General features: G+C 44.5%; 1 protein-coding gene across 3 annotated transcripts in view; it reads left to right on the top strand.

Annotated features, from left to right (window-relative positions):
- The window catches only part of SLC39A4 (solute carrier family 39 member 4), a 148,445-nt gene that overhangs the window by 3,535 nt on the left and 124,240 nt on the right, over positions 1–20,670 (top strand). For 2 of the 3 annotated variants that reach the window (XM_068237874.1, XM_068237878.1), the window contains exon 2: positions 13,724–13,789. In XM_068237874.1, coding sequence (XP_068093975.1) covers positions 13,748–13,789 — 42 coding nt within the window. In that variant the 5' untranslated portion in view covers positions 13,724–13,747. Of the gene's footprint in view, positions 1–9,355; positions 9,437–13,723; positions 13,790–20,670 lie in introns of those variants that run through there. The other variant, XM_068237876.1, reaches the window with a different exon arrangement.

The following is a 20,670-nucleotide window of genomic DNA, read 5'->3' on the forward strand; positions in this document are numbered from 1 at the left end:
TGCGTTTTTGTGGGGCACGATTCAAACGTACTGACACCTTGGGTAATACACTTTGTCTCACTGTTTCAGGATCTCCTGATCATCCACCTCACTTTGTCTTACATGTTTTTTCTTGCATTTTCTTCTGGTTCCTTTCCCCTCTTTTTTCTCCCCCTTCATCTTTTTCATTTTCTTTCTTTCACCCTGGTGCAGGTATGACTGAGTTGGGCCCTATCTCAATTTGGCCGCTAGGGGGAGTTTTTCCCCTTCCCAATGCAACTATTTTGACGCATGCGCCATAAGCATAATAATGCAGTACGCATGCATTCAATTGACATGCGTACATTACTGGCGCCATGCGGAATTACGTACGCGTGCAGCGTACGTGTGACACCAGGCGTCAGTACGCACGCACACGAGACGCGGAAATATGGGCGGCGCTGCCACCGGAAGTAAATGTTACATGACGACTCTGGAGGATATTTAACCAGAGCCTTTGCCCATAACTTTGCAGCCTCCGTAGAAGCGCCATCTCAGCGCGAAACGGCGTCAGGCATCATTGCCCAGCACCCACCACCACCCACGCCTCCTCTCACAAGGGTATGTTGACGACTTTTTTTGCCATTTTGCAAGATGTTGCACGCCTGCACTTTATGTATGCTACAATAAATTGAACACTTGCAGCAGTGCCAGCTTTCCTGCTCTTCTTACTTGCTTGCTATTTGATGTTCCTAGCTTGAGCACGCTGAAGAGGTTCCAGAGAAGAGGTGTATACGTCTCCTCCAGTGCACACTGCATGTCTTTTTAACTGAGTAGTCTTTGTCGTAATCGCTGTAGTGCCAACCGCCTGCTTCCTTTTGTTTTGGTAGACTAATAATTGGCAGGTGACCCGCGGCGAGGAACGGAGAGGGCTTCAGAGACGGCGTGGAATTTGATAGCTGCAGGGGGCTGGTAGAAGCCCCAGGTAAGTGACACTTTTTTTTTTTTTTAAAGGGAACAGAACCCCTTTAATGTTTTGTAGTGCGCGCTATGCACGCCTTATATAGCAGAGCTCGCTGCCATGTAAGGAGTGTGCCTTCCTTAGTTACCCGCATTGCTTCCTTAGCAATGTGCGTAACATTGACTGCTGATGGCCCTGCTTCTGTGAAGTATCGCTACCGTGATACTTCACTCGCGGCCTCTACTGTGTTAATTTACATTGTCATGCTATCTCTGCCATGGCAGTCATGTGACACAGGGGGAGATTAAATTACAACTTGTGATTTGACGAAAATGAGGGGGAGTTAAACAGGCTAAACTCTCTAAATACATACAGGCTGCACTTCTCTGTGTTTTCCTTCTGTCCTGTGCAAGAGTTCAGGTCCACTTGAGTGTTCCGTGTTGCCTTGCTTTTTGGGTACAGGAATGATTGTGGACCTTTTGAGAGGATTTTGCCTTCCGTTAGAGACCTGGGGGTGAGCACAAGGGCTAACTAATCCACACAGGTTCTCAGGCAGGTCAGTGACACATCATCCGGCCTGCTGCTTTCCTGGAGTTGAGCATGCGGAGATGACAATGTACAGGAACAGGCGCAGGGGGTGCAGCTCACTGGTGGGCAGGGCTTTGTCACGGGCATCGGGACCTCAAATATGCATTAGTACTCGTTGAGACACTCGGCCAGTCTAATGCTAGGGGACGCATGTTGGAGGGAGGTCTACAGTTCTCCCCGTGTTTGTTTGGGTTTCCTTTGGGCACACTGGTTTCCTCCCACATCCAAAAAACATCAATGAATAGTTAATTGGTTCTTCCCCAAATCATAGAAGGGACCTTACACCATAAGTATGGTGGGGATTAGATTGTGAGTTTCTCTGCAGGTCATTTAGTGACTTTATACTCTGTAAAGCCCTGTGGAAGATATCCTTGATACATTTATTTATTTTAGTATTTTTATATAGCGCAGACATATTAAGCAGCGCTGTACAGAGTATATTGTCTTAGCACTAACTGTCACTCAGAGGGGGTCACAATCTAGTACCGACCATAGACATATGTCTATGTATGTACTGTGTAGTGTTTTTATCGTAGTGCCAATTTAGGGTGAAGCCAATTAACTTATCTGTATGTTTTTGGGATGCATAAATAATAATAAAGCTATCAATTGTCAAGAACTGTCAGAACTTTCTTGTGACTCACCATTTTAGTTATATTACCAGAGAGGATCTTCCAACCCTAGTTCACGCCTTCATCACATCACGGCTGGACTACTACAATGCCCTTTATGCTGGCCTCCCCAAAAAGGACCTGCGTCGCCTGCAATTAGTGCAGAATGGTGCTGCCAGATTGCTAACAAACCAGCCTCGCCACTGTCACATTACACCGATCCTTCACTCACTGCACTGGCTACCAGTAGAATGGAGAATACTCTTCAAGATTGGACTGCCGACATTCAAATTTCTGTACAATCTGGGTCCTGGATACATGAAGGACCTGCTGAAGCTGCACCACACCTCTCACAACCTCAGATCAGCAAATTCTATAAACTTGGTCACTCCCAGAGTGCACCTCAAAAAATCTGGAGACAGAGCCTTCTGTCATGCTGCCCCTACTCTTTGGAACTCCCTGCCACACCCAGTAAAGACAGCACCAACCCTGGAGCTATTCAAATCCAGACTGAAAAGCCACCTGTTTAGCCTGGCATTTCCGGCCTTATAAAATTCTTCCTCTGTACCACGATGGTCAGAGTCATGTTTATGCGCTTTGAGTCCTACGGGAGAAAAGCGCTTTACAAATGTTATTTGTTGTTGTTGGTGTTGAGGAGAAGAACATCTGACAGCTCTAGTATAAATAACATGCACATTCACAGTTTTTTTAGCTGCTGTACCGTGTCTCCTGGCGTTTGCTGACTTCAATTATTTTACATCAGGCAAGGAAAAGACAACACAGAAAATCATGACTCACCACTTCTTTGGAAGCGGATGATTCTCATTTGTTATCTTAAAGTGTTCCTGTAGGGAAAAAAAGTCCCCCAAATAAGTACTCACCTCAATAGAGGGAAGCCTCTGGATAATACAGAGGCATTCACCATCCTCCTCCACTGGCCCGCTCCAGAGCTGTCCCCTACGCAAAACCAATGACAAGCCCTCGCACATGCGCAGTAGTCGAGGCTCAAAGGGGTCTATACTACTGCGCAGGCGGCAATCTTTGGGAGGACACATGGTGCTGGAACTGATCTAACGTTTTCCTTTTAGGAACTTACAGGTTTACTTTAAACTCCATGGCCCCATACAGGGGCGTAACTAGACATCAATGGGCCCTCCCCCCCACCCCCACCTCCCTCGCTTTCTGTACAGGAAAACTGAGGACCAATGTGTTTTCCCCATGCAGATAAAAATACTTAGACTTAAAGGAAATGTCAGGCAATCTATGCTACCCCCAGATCTACTTACCCGGGGCTTCCTCCAGCCCCTTGCAGCCGACAAGTTCCTCGTTGCAGCTCTGCTTCCAGTACATACATACACACACAGCCGTATTATTTTACTACATGAGAGCACATGCTATATGGAGGAACATCAATGACATGCTGAACATAAGATATAGTATTCACTGTAACTTTGGCAAAACATTCAGAATGTCACTGATTGATACTTTTATTACAGGATCTTGGACTCCATATGAGATAAGCTCTCAATGAGGCAGCGACAGTCAGACATCAATCTTACCCACTCCACTGTGTCAGTAATCAGACACCATAAGGTCACTAGCCTGTGTGTGATAAGAATCTAGGAATCTCTTTGGAGTGATTGCTGAATAGGGACAGTCTACAATTTCTTTTTAATCTGTGAATCCTTTGTTTGTAAAGTTGTACATGAAGTCATCAGAACTTTTCTGTAGTGTGAGACAGATGTTTTTTATGAACCCTAGGGAGCAGGGACAGTGTACAAATTCCAAAGTGTGTATGATTCCTTATCTGTGTGGTGGACACATGCAGTCAATATAACAATGGTGCGAGAGCAGAATATGTTTTTTCTCTCCATGCCCTTAGTTTGTCAGTCTCTCAAACTTTTCCCCCCCACGGGCCCCCTGTGGCTTTTGGGCTCCCCTGCAGAGGCATCCCTTGCAGGGTCTATTGTTACGCCCAGGGGAGGACTGGCCAGGGGGGAAGGGGGGAGATTTCCCCCCAGGCTGCCTCTCATTTAATGATTTAGGGCTGGCCGATCCACCAATCTTTTCGATAATTATTATTGAATCAGATGAAAACCTGTGCTGCCACAAGCATGCCCAATGAACGATTTGACTGATTTTGGGTGGAAATTTGTTGAATGTATTGATCTGAGATGCTGGGAAATCTCAGGTCGATGTGGTCGATCAAGTGCAGCAATCACGAACGATGAATGTGATGGAAACCCAGGCCATTGTCCCTTAAAATATATTATGTGCCCCCCGATGCCTGTGCATTATACTTTACCTGACACGCTGTCCCTCAAGTGTCCTTGCTGTATTTCTGCATTTGCGCCCCACGTGACCGTCAGCATATAGCACGTGGGACGCATGTGTGACATAATTTGGGCTGGTGCTACCATGAAAACGGGCCTCTAGTTTGTGTTTTCCCTCCAGGCCAAAAGGCCTCAGTCCTCCCCTGGTTACGCCCCTGGCTCCATAGCAGCATCTAAAGGCACAAATATTGTGTAGTATGGACAGTATATAATGCGCCGTGCATGCACCTGTCCAAAGCTAAACCTTATATTACTCGGATTCATGTGTGAGTTCAACCTAAGGGCATTGATCCACACCCTGAGTCAACTGTTGTGCTGCTGCAGATGAGACAAGGAAACTTTTTTTCATATCTTCTACAGTTGATGTCTGTCAACAATATTGATCCTCCTTGGCACGCGGCACACTGGCGGTGGTTTGCTGTGGGTTGGAAAGGTGCCACGCGTGCAGTTATGCTGTGTAACTCCTGTAGTCATATAGAAATAAAACCAGAATTTCTTCTTTGCTCTAAAAATTATTTACAGCATATTATTTTTTACTAGAACAGTATTCAATTAGTTAAACACAGGGTTTGAAAGTTCAGTGCAGAGAAAGCTGGCCGCCTCCGAAGTGGAGATAATGTTATCTTGTGTTTACTTAATTGTATCAAGTGAGGAATGGGACAGATTCTCTGACTGTACAGAAGCTCCTGGACACAGACAGACATTCAAAGCATTTCTGCCTTCAATACAAGATGAATAAAACCAGTTATGATTAAAATGCAAAGGCAGCTCTTAAAACAAAAAACTGTACTTTTGGGAACTTGTAATATCTAAATGAATAATAATACTTATGCACAAATATGATAACCGTATGGCATATAAAAAGTAGGAAACGTTTTTATTTAATATTATATCAGGGTTTTATACCGCTTTAAGGGGCCCATGCACTTGTCCATTTTCCCTGGCAGATTCGATCATAATTATCTGTGTGATGTCTTGATCTTCAGCAATGTTATTGAGCGCTTTTACCTCATCTGGTTGAGCGGTTCACTGAACATTAGATCATAGTAATAGCTAAGTAAGCATGCCCCCACCAAACTACATAAATGGTGCAGAGGTCGAGAGAGTATCCTACATCCGCCTCCTAGACACAAGCATCTCCGAAGGCCTGAGTTGGAAGGCAGGCACTGCCTCTATCCCAGTGCTGGGCCGAAATTACGCATGAGCGTAATTACGCATCGTAATTCAATGTAAATTTACGCATAAGCGTTACGCGTAACTTACGGTCTTACACGTAATTATTTACGCGTAAGACCGTAAGTGGTATCGTAATTACACTGTCTACCGTAATTGCTAGGCATGCGTAATTTTACGAACACTTACGCGTAATTTTACGCGTAATTACTAACGTAAAATCTCCCATTTTCTAAGAGTAGCCAATCAGTCAACATCCTAAGCAACCAATAGTATCTTCTCCCGCCCTTCGGTATAAGCGTACATTTTGACGCATACGAATGATATGTACGCAATAACTGTCACATTGACGGCTATTGCGTACATATCGTCCGCATGCGTCAAAAAATACGCATTAGTGGGTATTACGGCACTACGCGTAACATCGTAGTGTAAGCGCCTTCATTACGGTATCCTTACGCGTAATTGCGTACGTTTACGCGTAATTACAGTGATGTACCGTAGATAATTTCCTACGCCGTAACCGTAATTGCGTAATGCGTAACAGCGTAAAATTACGCGTAATGATCCGTAAGCGTAGATTTTTCCATTACGACCAGCACTGCTCTATCCAGAGGAAGGCACAGCACAGGCTATTCTTTCTTCACCAACTACGAGGTTAGGTATGGCTCAGGAGCTTTTGACGATCTTCTACAACACCACTATCAAATCTGTCCTCTGTTTGTCCATCCTGGTCTGATATGCCGAACACTAGAAATCCAGTGCAGGAGATTTCGGCGCAGCCGGCGCCACCATAGACCGTAATAGGAATCATGGCTATAGCACCGCACAGTGATGACTTTGGCGCGTCAGTTACTTTTAAAGCACTGTAATTCGGCCTCCAGCAATAGCCTGAAGCCGAATTGCATAATTCTCCACCATCCACGTGGACCTGGAGGGGGAATAGTAATTAACGCCGCCGAGACTTGTGCAGCAGCGGGATAAGCTGTATATCGGCTGTATCTTGCGTCCAAGTCTCCCGGCGGCGATTTCTCTCATACGCTGATATGCTGGCTCCTCCACCAGAGACAGATATAAACTACAGAGGGACATCAGATTGGCAGGGAGGGCCATCGGGAAACCCCTCCCCCCACTTGACCTCCTGTATAACACCAGACTGCGCTCCATAGTGTTGAGGATCACCAGCGACTCCTCCTACACTTCAGCAGGCTGCTAGCAGGCCGCGGGTTTTGGACTATCTCTACCAAGAGCTCAAGGCACAGGAACTCTTCACCACCGCCAACCCTATCCTTCCCCCATCCTTCAGGCTGTGGCTGCAGGTATTGATAGTCAGTGTTGAAAAACTCTTCTTAAAGAGACTCCGTAACAAAAATTGCATCCTGTTTTTTATCATCCTACAAGTTCCAAAAGCTATTCTAATGTGTTCTGGCTTACTGCAGCACTTTGTACTATCACAGTCTGTAATAAATCAATGCATCTTTCCCCTGTCAGACTTGTCGGCCTGTGTCTGGAAGGCTGCCAAGTTCTTCAGTGTTGTGGTTCTGCTATGCACTCCCCCCTCCAGGCCCCTCTATGCACACTGCCTGTGTATTATTTAGATTAGAGCAGCTTCTCTCTTCTCTTTTACAAGCTGGATAAATCGTCCTCTGAGCTGGCTGGGCTTTCACATACTGAAGAATTACATACAGGCAGAGCTGTCTGCACTCTGCAGGAAGAAACAGCCTGACACTTCAGTGGAAGATAGCTGCAGGGGGAAAGAAACACACAAATGATCTCTTGAGATTAAAAAGGAAGGCTGTATACAGCCTGCTTGTGTATGGATGTATTTTCTATGTGTGGACATACTGTACATCAACCTACTTCCTGTTTTGGTGGCCATTTTGTTTGTTTATAAACAAACTTTTTAAAACTGTTTTTAACCACTTTTAATGCGGCGGGGAGCGGCGAAATTGTGACAGAGGGTAATAGGAGATGTCCCCTAACGCACTGGTATGTTTACTTTTGTGCGATTTTAACAATACAGATTCTCTTTAATGCACCTTATTGTTCTTTGTTGTTTTATTGTACTTTTGCTATATTCATATTTATTTCTTCGTCTTTTACTCTACTCTGATCTGTGCCACACATGTGCCAAATCCAATTCTGGGCACGACCCAGCCACGCTTGGCGAAAAAAAAATTGATTCTGATTCTGAATTTGCTGGAGATTGATGCCAAAACATGGTTTTCTGTTCATAATTTTGTTTGATTTCTGTCCAGAATCAATAAAAACTATTGATTGTGCAGGCCGGAGAGATCTCACTTGAAATGACAGATATTGCTGTATCAGGCAATAATCAATATTATAAACGGTGTTAAATGACAATGATGAAGACCAAAATTGCGTATTCTGTCCAATCCAACTCGTATATATTACAACGCAGTTGGGCGCAGGGCGAGCCTAATGACGGCTCATCCTGCTGCTGCTGAAATTCCTGGGGGCAATAAATACAATTTCACCTCCAAGTCGTTGCAACTTGGAGGGGACATGTAATTCGGGGTCTGGCTATTGCTGGCATTCAAATTACTGGTACGCGGCCACAGACTATAGCATTGCAGCTATAGCCGCGCCGATACCAGGCACTGCGGGGCACACAGCACGCGCCAAGTTGAGCTGCTTCGGATCCAACTGGCATAACATTTTTTACATTTGTTGCGGAGATAATCCAACTGGCAGATCAATTCTATAATACACATACAGTATGCACACCTATAGGGAAAAAAAGTCAACAAATGGCTACTTACTTTAAAGAGAAACTCCGACCAAAAATGTAACTTTATCCCAATCAGTAGCTGATACCCCCTTTTACATGAGAAATCTATTCCTTTTCACAAACAGACCATCAGGGGGCGCTGTTTGACTGATATTGTGGTGAAACCCCTCCTACAAGAAACGCCTCCCACAAGAAAAGTTTGAACTTTTGGCAGTTTCCTGTCTGTGACCTTGCTGCATTGTGGGAGATAGCTGTTTACTGCTGTTTCCAACTGCCAAAAAACATGCAGCAGCTACATCACCTGCCAACAGTAAAATGTTCACTGGAGTTCCTCTTTAATAGAAGGAAGCCTCTGGATGATCCAGTGGCTTCCCCCCGTCTTCCTTTACTGGCACGTTCCAGCGCTGTGTCCTCAGCAAAACCACCAAAAAGGGTTTGTTGACGGCTCACAGATGCATAGTAACATGGACCCAATCAGAGTCGGCTTTATCCACTTAAAGAGAACCTGTACTGAGTAAAATTATTTAAAATAAACACATGAGGTTACTTCAAATGAACATTACATAGTTACCTCGCCATCAGTTCCTCTCAGAAGCTCACCATTTTCTTCTGACAATAATCCCTTCCAGTTCTGACAACATGTTGTCAGAACTGAAATATATCAGTTGTTGTCAGTTATATATCAGTTGCTGTCAGTTACAGCTGAGAGGAGAACTGATGTGTCCATGTTTCCCTATGGCTCAAGTGAGCAATGTTACAGTTTAACTGTGTGCTGACCAGAAAGCTGTTATGGGTAATGGCCATTTTCAAAATGGAGGACTGAGAATTCCATTGATAACAGTGAACAAACAGGATGCAGGAGAGGAAAAATAGATTGAGGAGTAGACTACACAGGAGGTAAGTATGACTTGTGTATGTTTATTTTGACTTTTTATGTTCAGTTCAGGTTTTCTTTAAGCTTGAGTGGGTCTGTACTACTGTGCAGGTGCAGTGCGGCTGCGCTTGTGAGCTTCTCAGGTCTCAGCACTGGAACGGCCCAACGGAGGAGGAAGCTGGCGAGGTAAGTACTGCAATCCTTAATTTGCAAACCTTACAGATTTGCTTTACAGTAAACCTGTAGGTAAAAAAAAAACCTATGGGGTACTTACCTCGGGAGGGGGAAGCCTCTGGATCCTAATGAGGCTTCCTCTGTCCTTTTCAGCCTCAGGGATCCATCGCTGGCAGCCAATAATAATCCACCGACAGGCTTTTTGGCAGGCAGCACAGGCACCACGTACTGCACCTGTCCCACCTACCAACAGGCCAATCTGCGGATTTTCAGCTTCAGCGCACTGCAAAATGTACCAATCAGAGCTCCTGTGAAGAAGAGAGAACTGAGAGCCCGATATGGTGTAGTATGTCAAGGTAATTGGATAATTGGAAAGAGTATGAATTGTATACTCACAAACCAGGGTTACCTCCAGGCAGTATTATTGCATGGAAAACAGCCCGGGGAGTGTGCAACGTTTGGAATTGAGTTGGATATTTGTGTACGAAGTTTGCTGGGTGCTAGTAAGTTGCGCAAGTTGGGGGCTCTTCTAAAGGTGATTTGAGGTCCCCAAATCACCTTTAGAAGAGCCCCCAACTTGCGCAACTTACTAGCACCCAGCACCCAGCAAACTTCGTACACAAATATCCAACTCAATTCCAAACGTTGCACACTCCCCGGGCTGTTTTCCATGCAATAATACTAGATGCAAAGCTTGCCCATTTATCAATATCACCACCTCATTCTGCTCCAATGCCACCAAAACAAACTATCCAATTAAACACCCGATTACCTGTACTTCAAGATATATCATATATGCGATCTCCTGCCCGTGTCACCTCCAGTACGTGGGCCGTACCACACAACCGGCACGCAGCCGAATTGGACAACACAAAAGAAACATACTGAAAAACTTTCCCCTTCACAGCGTCTCGAGACACTTCGGCACTCACCATCACAATGACCCCACTTTATTCCGTATAACACTTATAGAATCCATTAACCCACAACAGCACAATGCTTTTGAAATACTGAAAGCGAGAGAAATGTTCTGGATACAAATACTGAGGACTCTCATTCCGGAGGGACTCAACGAACAACTAGAAAAAATTTACTGATCATAACATTCCAATATTATTTTAACTTAGTCGCCTCTTTTATCGGTCTGTGTTATAAGTTCGAGTTTTTATTATCTTTTTTTTTTTTTTTTTTTATTTTATTTACTATTATATTCCTCTTGGGTTTTTAGCTCATTTTTATAATTGTTTTTGAGCGTATTTATGTTAAGAACGTTATGCTTAGTATTCCAACGTGATCATGTTTTTATCCATACTCTATGTCTTAGTTGGCTAGTCGGAACCTTTTATATTTTTTTATTTGTATTATCAATTTTACTCATTTTTACATGTATATGCGTTTACATTGATAGAGAGTACTGTTGCAATGCAGAGCAAATCGTATGACAATAATTGCATATAATTGTACAGCCACAATGGTATATACTGTCAGATCAAGTAACCTGAAATGTATTAATATTAAATAGTGGTTCTCTTATTTTGAGCAATGGTTCCGCATTCCAACACGTTCAAATATACGCCACATTCCCATTCCATGCCACCGTACGCATGGCATCATGCTAGTACGCATGCGCCCCTTTTTCATCGCGCATTGACAATATGCAATCCATATACGCCATTACGCGTCAAAATACGCATGTACGCATACGTAATCCTTGACCGCCATTAATAATAATCCATAATCCAAACATTTGCATAGCGCTTTTTTCCCGTCAGACTCAAAGCACTCAGGAGCTGCAGCCACGGGGACGCGCTCGAGAGGCCACCCTGCATTGTTGGGGAGTCTTGCCTTGAATTCCTTATTGGATGGGTGCTTGACTTGGCCGGGGTTTGGACCCTGGTCTCCCATGTCGGGGGCGGCGCCCTTGGCCAGTGCACTATCCAGCCACTACCATTACGCATCAAAATACGCATGTACACATGCGTAATGACGTAACTAAGTGCCCGCCCCACATTCCAATTAGCTAAGGGGAGGAGTTCAACACTATATAAACAGCAGTTCAGTACTACTTGGCCACTGAGGCGCCAGGTGCTATCTGGACATACTGCTGGTAAGTGAATCTTGTTTGATGCTTGTTCATTATGTGTCTTCTATAAATTACTCTGCATGTCTTTCTTAAATACCCAATGTACTATTGCCAGCCCTGAACTCCTTTGCACTATTTCATATAGGCTAACCGCTCCCAATACACATATGTATGGGTAAAAAATATATATATATGAATTATGATACTGTTTACTGTATGTTATGAAAGAATCTCGCCACATGCTTGAGATTAACGTTTGATTATGTTTATGATTATGTTTATGAATATTAATGCTATGATGTAATACTTAAAATTACCACTATCTTTCTTCCCCCTAAAACAAACCCCCCCCCCACCCTTCTTCCCCCTTCCCCCCTATTCCCCCCCCCCTCCCATTTCCCATCTCTAATTCTTTCCCCATTTCCCCCCCCCCCGCCCTCCGTCCTCTTTCCCCCCCCCCTCTCCCCGCCCCCCCTCCACCCCCAAAATACAATAATTAGCCACCTCTTCCCGTTAATTTAAATCACACCAGTGAATTCCATCATACAAATATTTATGTTTATTGATATGCAGTCTGTTCAGGATTTGTACAAATGTGTTGCCTCTTACCCCCAGTTGTGTGCTCCTTCCTGTAATTGCCTGATGAAGCGGGTTTGACCTGCGAAACGCGTTGCAACCTTATTTGGAGTATACCAATAAATGTCCCTTTTGTGAATACACAGTTGTTGTGTCTGCTTGTGGGAGGTGAGTCCACCACTGCCTCCTAAGCAATAATTTTAAAACTTTTAAATATTGTTTTTATCCTTTTGGCGCCTCTGTTCTCTACCATAATACCAATCAGAGCTCCTGTGCAGGTGTAGTAGAAGCTTCCCCTCGGGCTACGGCGGAAATAGCCAAGCCTAATTGGGCCCGCTCTACTGCGCAGGCACAGGCAACCCGCACCTGCACAGTAGAGCGGACCTGATCAAAGCTTGTACTGCCCCTGTGCAGGAGCACGGATAGGTAAATATTGCTCTGTGCTGTTCGGGGGCTGCCAGCACTGGACCCCTGAGGCTGAAGAGGACGGGGAAGCCTCAATAAGATGCAGAGGCCTCCCCCTCCCGAGGTAAGTACCCCCAGAGGTACTTTTTTCCCTTACAGGATTACTTTAAAGCGGATCTGAGATAAAAAAAAAACTAACTATAATGCTGGGAATACACGGTTCGTTTTTGCCTTCGTTTAAACCTTCGATTCGTTCGGTAAACGAATCGAGTGTTGAAAACGTATGTGAAAATAGTCATAATCTCATTATAGTTTCGATTAATAGACCCCAAAAACGAACGACTAGTGATCGAACATGTTTGATATTATCTCTCTTTATCCATCTAATCGAGCCATTGGTAGGCTTGATGGCTGTTCAGATCGATTATATATTCGTTTATGCTAGTCCGTCCCTGTAAAAAGGGATTTTCGTTTCGTTTCTTTGCAGCCTTCGATCATTGGAAAAACGAAACCATCAGAATCGAAAAAAAAAACGAAACCGTGGGTGGTGATATTAACCGTATGACCGATTATTTCGGGATCGAAAAGGACGAAAGGCACAATCGAAACGAAGGTTTAAACGAAGGCAAAAACGAACCGTGTATTCCCAGCATAACAAGTAACTTGTCTATATATCTTATCTAAAGTTTAGATAGTTTACACAGCATATCTAGCTGCAAACAGCTTTAAAAGTTTGTGATTATTTATTCCTGTGATACAATGAGAGCAGCCATGTTCTGTTTGTCACATTGTCACAGGCTGAGGGCTGGAGATGCTATCAGCTTGCCTGTGTGTAAATCCAGTCCCCTCTCCTCCTCCCTCCTCCCGTCTGCCTCTGAAATCAATGGCTAGTAACTTCCTCCTCCTCCTGCCCAGACTGAGATCCCATAAGCCCTTGCTACACTGCCAAGGCACAAAAGGAGCTGTGGGCGAGGCTTGTTTAGTTTATAGGGAATTAGAGTATTAAAACAAAACAAAAAAAAGTATTTGGCTTGAGGAATGCCCTATAAACTATATGAAAGGAACACAATTATGCAATGAGTAAAAGTTTATCTCGGATCCACTTTAACCAAAGATATAAGACTGCACACTAGATGGCACTGCTGTGAATCCTTATACTTTGACACTTGAATTATTTGTGTGATGTGATGTAAGGAATATTGGTTTATTTAAATTGTCCTTGATGCTCCTCACAGGTGGCTGGTACTTACGCTGATGTCATGGAGGCTTCAAAATCTGTGCTGGGAAGGTCGTTGTCACTGGTGAGTCTTTGGTCCTGCTAAAACTGTAACATTTTCAGACACGATGTGGCTGGCTTTCCACAATGTTCCCTCCTATCACCCTCCCATTCAATCCTGTACCTGAGACATTAAATAGCAGCATTTATACATACTTAGGGCCTCCTCCAGCCTCATCTACTCTATGGGCTCCTTCACCGTCCTCTCGAGCGGCTCAATTCTTCTACAATCTTCCCCGGTAAAAGGGTCCAGTCGAGTCAGTCGGCTGCACTGCGCATGGAAGCCCGGTTGCATGCACAACCACATTTGCAGTGCAGTGCGACTGGACCCTAGGACGGCGAAGGAGCTTACAGAGTAGATGAGGCTGGAGGATGCCCTAGATAAGTATAAATGCTGCTATTTAAAGCTTATCAGCTTTCCTTTAAAAAAGAATGAGAGGGAACATTGCAGCAAACCTTCCTCTTCCTGACTGAAAATTTCTCTTTAGATAAAAGTTATATTTTTTAAGGAGTGATTACTGGGACCAGAGGGAATGAGGAGAGGAAGAGGCTACACACAGAGGTCTGTGAATCCAGCATGAACATACCTCTGTCAAACCTCCTATATTTTTGAGATAAGAAAGGACACTTTAAAGCACTCTCCTGCCACACCTCCAACCACGTTTCAACCACACCCCTCGCAATGCATAGCACATAGAATTTAGAAGCAACACTTGTTCCCCTTCACTCATTGCCGCCACGTAAATGCCGCTGGGAACGAGCGGCAGGCGTGTGCACATACCTGCTGTATTAACAATGGACGCGAATACGCTTCCACTTAGACTTGCGAATCGTCTCTCTGGATGACTATAGTCATCAGGGCTGGGCCGAGGCAGAGGCTGAAGAGGCTCCAGCCTCAGGGCGCAGTGTAGGAGGGGGCGCACAATTCATTCTGCTGTCATTCCCAATTGTGTTTGAAGCACAATGAAATAAGGAAAGGGCATACATAGCAGTGACTGCAAGCCAGATAAGTAGAGATTAAGGTGTTGGGGATTTGGGGGGCCCTAGGGCACCTCTTAGTCTAATAGAAATCAGTGTGTGACAGCTGGAATGGGAGGGATGGAGGGGCGCACTTTGCTGTCTCAGCCTTGGGTGCTGAAGGACCTTGTCCCGGCTCTGATAGTCATCCAGATAGACTTAGTGGTTAAATGGTTAAATTATGGAAATAAAGTTTAGAGTCAGTTAAACACATTTTTTCAAATCTCTATATATTAACACAGATCTGTACATGAGTCTTGAAAGAGGGACAAATAAGGAAGAAAGAGGATCAGGGGAATTGGGTTTCCAAAGAGGGACAGTTGGGAGCTATGCTCTATGCTTCCTTTGTTAGTTTTGCCCCAGGTCAGGCATCCTTTAATCAGCCCTTCCCTACAGCTCTCCATAAACTAGATGCTGTCTGGGTTGAGCATTTGGCATTTCCTTCTTCATTTGCATAGGTATTTGTGTAGCGCAATGCGCATTGTGTAATACATCTGTGGAAAATCCCCGAAAATGATGTCAGGAGATAGTAAACAAGGAATGTACACAAAACAAGGAATGTATGTACACATGGTGACCATGAGAAGTGATTGAATAAACCCAGGTCATCCAATAGGGGAACATTTATCTGTTAATACAGAGCGAAAACCTGATGATGATTCATCACAAAGTTGCAAAACACAGGCCAGTTCTCATTATTGCACAGTGCTGTTTTGAAGCATAAATATACCTCCAATCCTACAGTGCAATTAAGTATCAAGTATAAAATATGTGTTAACCCTTTAGCAGCCAATTTATTTAGACGCTTGCAAATACTCCAGACCAATTTATTTTAGCACTTTTTTTTATTTGTTACATCTTTTTGCTTCTAATTAGTATTGCTGTAATGTGTATTTATGGCCACTTGTCACTAGGGGGCAGTGTGAGACAATAACAGTGGACTTCTGCTTTTATTATCTAAGTATTCTTCTAGTAGAGAGAGAGATGAAAGCATTCCAAGAATTTACAGCGCAGCAAGTTCTGCCAACTGAGGTCAAAAGCAGTGCACTTATCTCAAACGAGATAACTCTATTGAAGGGGCTTATGGGTTAAACAGCTACATTTTAAGGTGCCAACTAATACAATATATATTGTACAATCTTACCATTTCTATGTAACATGAGGGACTAAAATAATCATTAAAACTATGAGGGAGTATCATAAAGTTTTAGTTATCTCCCAGAAGTTATTATGGTATATTGATGAAATATTGTTGGTGTCAAAATCAGCTCATTGTATCCTTTGTTTCTTTTACGGATTGTACCAGCAGTGACTAAAGTGTGAGATGGAAAAGATTGAGGCTTGCAGCATGATAACGTTCCTGTATTTGAAGGGTAACAGTGCCCGGCAAATTCACGATGAGATCATGGCAGTTTAGATGGCCCATCTTATGTCACTTGTGAGGTGGGAAAGTAATTTCTAAAGTGGTCACCTGTTCCTCACAGAAAACGGATGTAACGATTGTGGGATATCTCCGTGTTCAGCGCACAAAGATGTGCGCTGACACTGCGGAGGTCCTCCACAAGCGTGTCAAGATACTAGAACCCAGCTTTTGGTGCAAGCACCAGTAGAGGGAAAATTCCTGTCGGCAGATGGCGCTGGGGAGTGCAGAGGAACCAATCCTCTGTACCTCCACAAATGCCAGACAGGAATTTGTACGAAGCGCAGAACGCAATCGCAAGAGAGGCGATTGCGAATGAGATTGAGCAAAGGGATAGGTTGTATGTGTGTGCGCCAATCTAGTCGCCACCCCGCGACCGCGCACACACAACAGCAGATACGAAACAGGAACGCGATCGCGAGAGGTGCGATCGCCAGACGTGACACAAGGCAGATCAGAATAGAATACGAGGGTAGCAAAGGCACAGCAAATACAATGAGAATATACGGAAAATAATAAACGCTAGCTAACCGCGAACACCGCACTCATTCGCAACAGTGCACGCGGTTATGCGCGGTCTCCACGTGATAAGCACAATAGAGACAAGCACGCCTAACTAACCATCAACAGACAAACACGAAACAAAGAACGTGAACGCTTGCTTAACGGTTACCTCATCGAGCCTACAGCAAGCGCCCGTATCAGACAAGACAGACAAACGAGAAACAGGAACTAGGCAGAAAGGATCCACCGCTCTTCCGCCAGAGCAAGTGTGATCCAAGCAGGAACACAGATCAGAAAGATCCACAGCCGCTAACGCTAGCGGCTAGTGCGATCTAAACAAGACAGATCAGATGAGGTAGCCGGTAGCAACCGCTGCTCCAGCTTACACTCCAGGAACTCAGATCAGAAGGATCCACAGCCGCTACCGCTAGAGGCTAGTGAGATCCAAACAAGACAGAGCGATTCGCTATCAACCGCCGCTGGTGACAGCGCAATCGCGACAGACAAGACAAGACAGAATAGGCAGTACAAATTATACACAAACTGACTGCACTAACTAGGAATGCAAGGAGCACTCCCCAAGAATTAACTATACTAAAATAGCAGTGGCTGACACTCCAGGTGAGTCCAGCAGGAACAAACCTCTATGAGCAGCGAAGCATTGTGGGACACACATAGTACTTATAGTACACGCCTCCAATGAATGTGGCCAGGCAATTTGCATGACAACGTATGCAAATTCCTCAGCAAGCACAAGCTGCAAAACTGACAGAAGGACTTCTTTCCAGAGTCCTGCAGCATGCAGACCTGAATAATGATCAAAAGGCTGCCTGCCTGCGCAGGCAGCTGAGCGGATCGTTACAGTACCCCCCCCTCTAGGGACGAATTCCAGACGTCTTTCAAAACTGGCGTTACCAAAAAACTCTAACTGAAGACTCATGAAGGTCGGGGCAGCCCGACAAGGTCCAATTCCAGAGTCAGTCCACCCGAAACCGACCTCATCGGAAACAGAAGCCACCGAAACATGCCCATCAGTACTACCAGTCTTAGCGTAACACCCATCAGGACTGTGAATACCAGAGAAAAAGCCATCGACACCCTCCAGACAATACCCACCACCTTCCAACGAGCGTCCGAAAATACCAAACCTGCCACAATACCTGTTCGAAGTGTCCCTTACAACACAAAAGCCACCGTTGATCTTATCCAGGGGACCAAGCAAAATCTCTCCCGGAATCTCCCAGAACCTTTTGAAGCTCCACAGAGATCCCAAGAGGGCAGAACAATCACCAGGCTCACGTGGAGAATTACCAAGAACCCCCATGGAACCAATGACAATTCCGGATTCAGAATTACGAGGACACCCATCAAGATCAAGACTTTCAGGGACCACTTCTGGGCATGCAAGCAGGCAGGCTAAATCAGAGCATGTCTCCACCGAGGAAGCATCTGAGTACGCTGGTAACCGAGGCACACTTGGGCTTTCTGGGTCACAGAGCACACTGGGGTACACCAGCACAGGAGAAACCTCAGTACATGTCGGGGAACTGCCAACCTCAGAGTCCGGCACGACAAGACCAAAACCAGTACCGGACAGAGAATCATCATGAGTGGAGGTCACAGGCACTGTACTTTCACAAGAAGACTCGGATACAAATTCAGAAATTTCTGTGACAATAATATCATCATTGACTACATATGAGTGAAGCTCCATCAGAGCTGAAAAGGTAGCCAGCAAGGCAGCAATGCCTACGGAAGAGGGTAACACCTCAGAAGGACTTGGGGGGCAGGAGACATCTCCTACAAGTTCTGCACCCTTTGGGAGGAACTCTGAGACCTCCAGAACATCAAACAAGACCTCAGGAACATCATTTTTCAAGTTTTCTCGGAAGGATTCTGAACTATCCATGTTACAGGGCAAAACTGGAAGTTTATTTTGTGGACAGGGCAGATGTCCCAGGAATGGTTCCACCATAACCTGAGACTGGATCTCATCATCATGAGGGGAATGTACAGGTATATTTACTGGAACACACACTGACTCCCTAACTTCATTCTCACTGTACCCAGAATTCTGTGTGGCAGTCAAACTAGCTTGTAACTCCAAAACTGCAGAAAAACAGGTGAGTATAGTGGCAATACCTAGACGAGCCTCTAGGGACACTGCAGGAGACTCTAAACAAGGCCATCTTAACTCATCCAGAGTACAGGGTGCAGAATCAGCACTTTCCTCAGAACAAGAAAGGGACTCACAAATGTCAGTGTGATTGGACATCATATTGTTATTCATGGTACAGGGCAGGCTCAGAGAAACTTTCTCTGGACCCAGCAAAGATGTTTCAGAGTCAGATTCGCAAAACCGAAGCGCTGTCTCACTCTTAGATTCGGCTAACAATGTCAAATCCGAGGAGCCAGAACGCAAAACCTGCGAATCCAAGATCGCTTTAGGTTGTGAAACTGACGCTTCCATAGCGCAAATCTCCGCGATCTGCGGAGCAGACTGCAAGGCATCTAGGGTCGAAACACTGGAGCAATTGTCCCCAGGCAACGGGCCCTTACAGGTGTGAACAGGGTGAGACAGAGACTCATCTGCAGAAGAAATAGCGACATCAACAGAATAAACTTTATTAGGCATATTAATTTCACTTTTGATGCTGCATAGTTTAGGAATTTTTCCCATAGCAGGATCATAGATGGAAGATCTTAAAGATCTGTTCTTAGATGACAAGGGATCCCACATATCTTTGAGAAAACTGGCACATTCATGTTGATCACAATCTGCAGGAACATCTGAGAAACAGGCATTACATCGCATAGATTCAAACTTCACGCAATCAGGAGAGAATCTTTCAAGATTCGCACAAGAATCAACCACAGTAGTGCACCCATTCATGTCAGGTCGCACAATATCTAGACTCACATGCTTTACCCCAGAAAGGCAGGAACAATCATCCGATAACGATGTCTCTTTATTGAAGTCAATTGATTGGTGTGTGTGCAATTCATCCAAAATCGTCTGCCACACATAAGTCACCGGATTCACAAAACATTCGTCACACTCATCAGAGTCAATCAAAGCGTACACCGAATCAAGACAAGCATAAAGAATCTCTGCGCTTTTTGCGATGTAAAAATCGCAAAACGCCTTCCAATCAATCTCGAACTCCTCAATTAATGCTCCAATATCCCATGGAGCAAATGGGGGTTCAAACAACTCGGTTTCCAAGAAACCCTCATAAGGGTTGGGGTCAGGAACATGCAAAGACTTTCTCACTCCTTTAATATAGAAAATAATTCTGCCTATCAAAGGATCCACAAATGCCCTTTCTTGGGGTAATGAAACCTGAGACTGAGAAATTTCAGACTTTACAGAAACAATTTTTTTATTTGTAATTGCTATGGGCAACGGATTTTTCAGCTGAGAAGTCTTCCTTTTTTTCCTGCTTTTAGTCCTTGCTGCTTTAGGTGGCTGCTGTTTAGACACAGGGGAATAGTTACTGCATTCATTTTCAAACTGAATGGTTTTGCATGAAGTAGGTAGAGCAGCTGACTCATTAGCAACTACACACTCATACAGGGCAGGTGGCAAGCAAGGCAACTCAAACCAGTAGGAGAATGTAAATGTAAGAAACTGATATAGATTATCATTCCAAGAATTGTCTTGCAAGATTTCATGAGCCCATACAAACAGATCGTCTTTCAAAAGCACATAAGCTAATTGGAGAGCAGACGTGGACGGATCAGTAATTTGAAAAGTAGGATTCAGACAAAATTTTACGCATTCAGAGAGAAAATCCTCTTTCGTCTCTGAATTTAATATTTTGAAACTCTTAAAGACACAGGAACCATACTCAGCAAAATCGTACAAATCAGAAATTCCCTCTACACTGGGGTTTTGGGTTGGGCTGCTCATAATGTAACGATTGTGGGATATCTCCGTGTTCAGCGCACAAAGATGTGCGCTG

Source organism: Hyperolius riggenbachi, chromosome 5 (genome assembly GCF_040937935.1).
Source record: "Hyperolius riggenbachi isolate aHypRig1 chromosome 5, aHypRig1.pri, whole genome shotgun sequence".
Classification (NCBI taxonomy): domain Eukaryota; kingdom Metazoa; phylum Chordata; class Amphibia; order Anura; family Hyperoliidae; genus Hyperolius; species Hyperolius riggenbachi.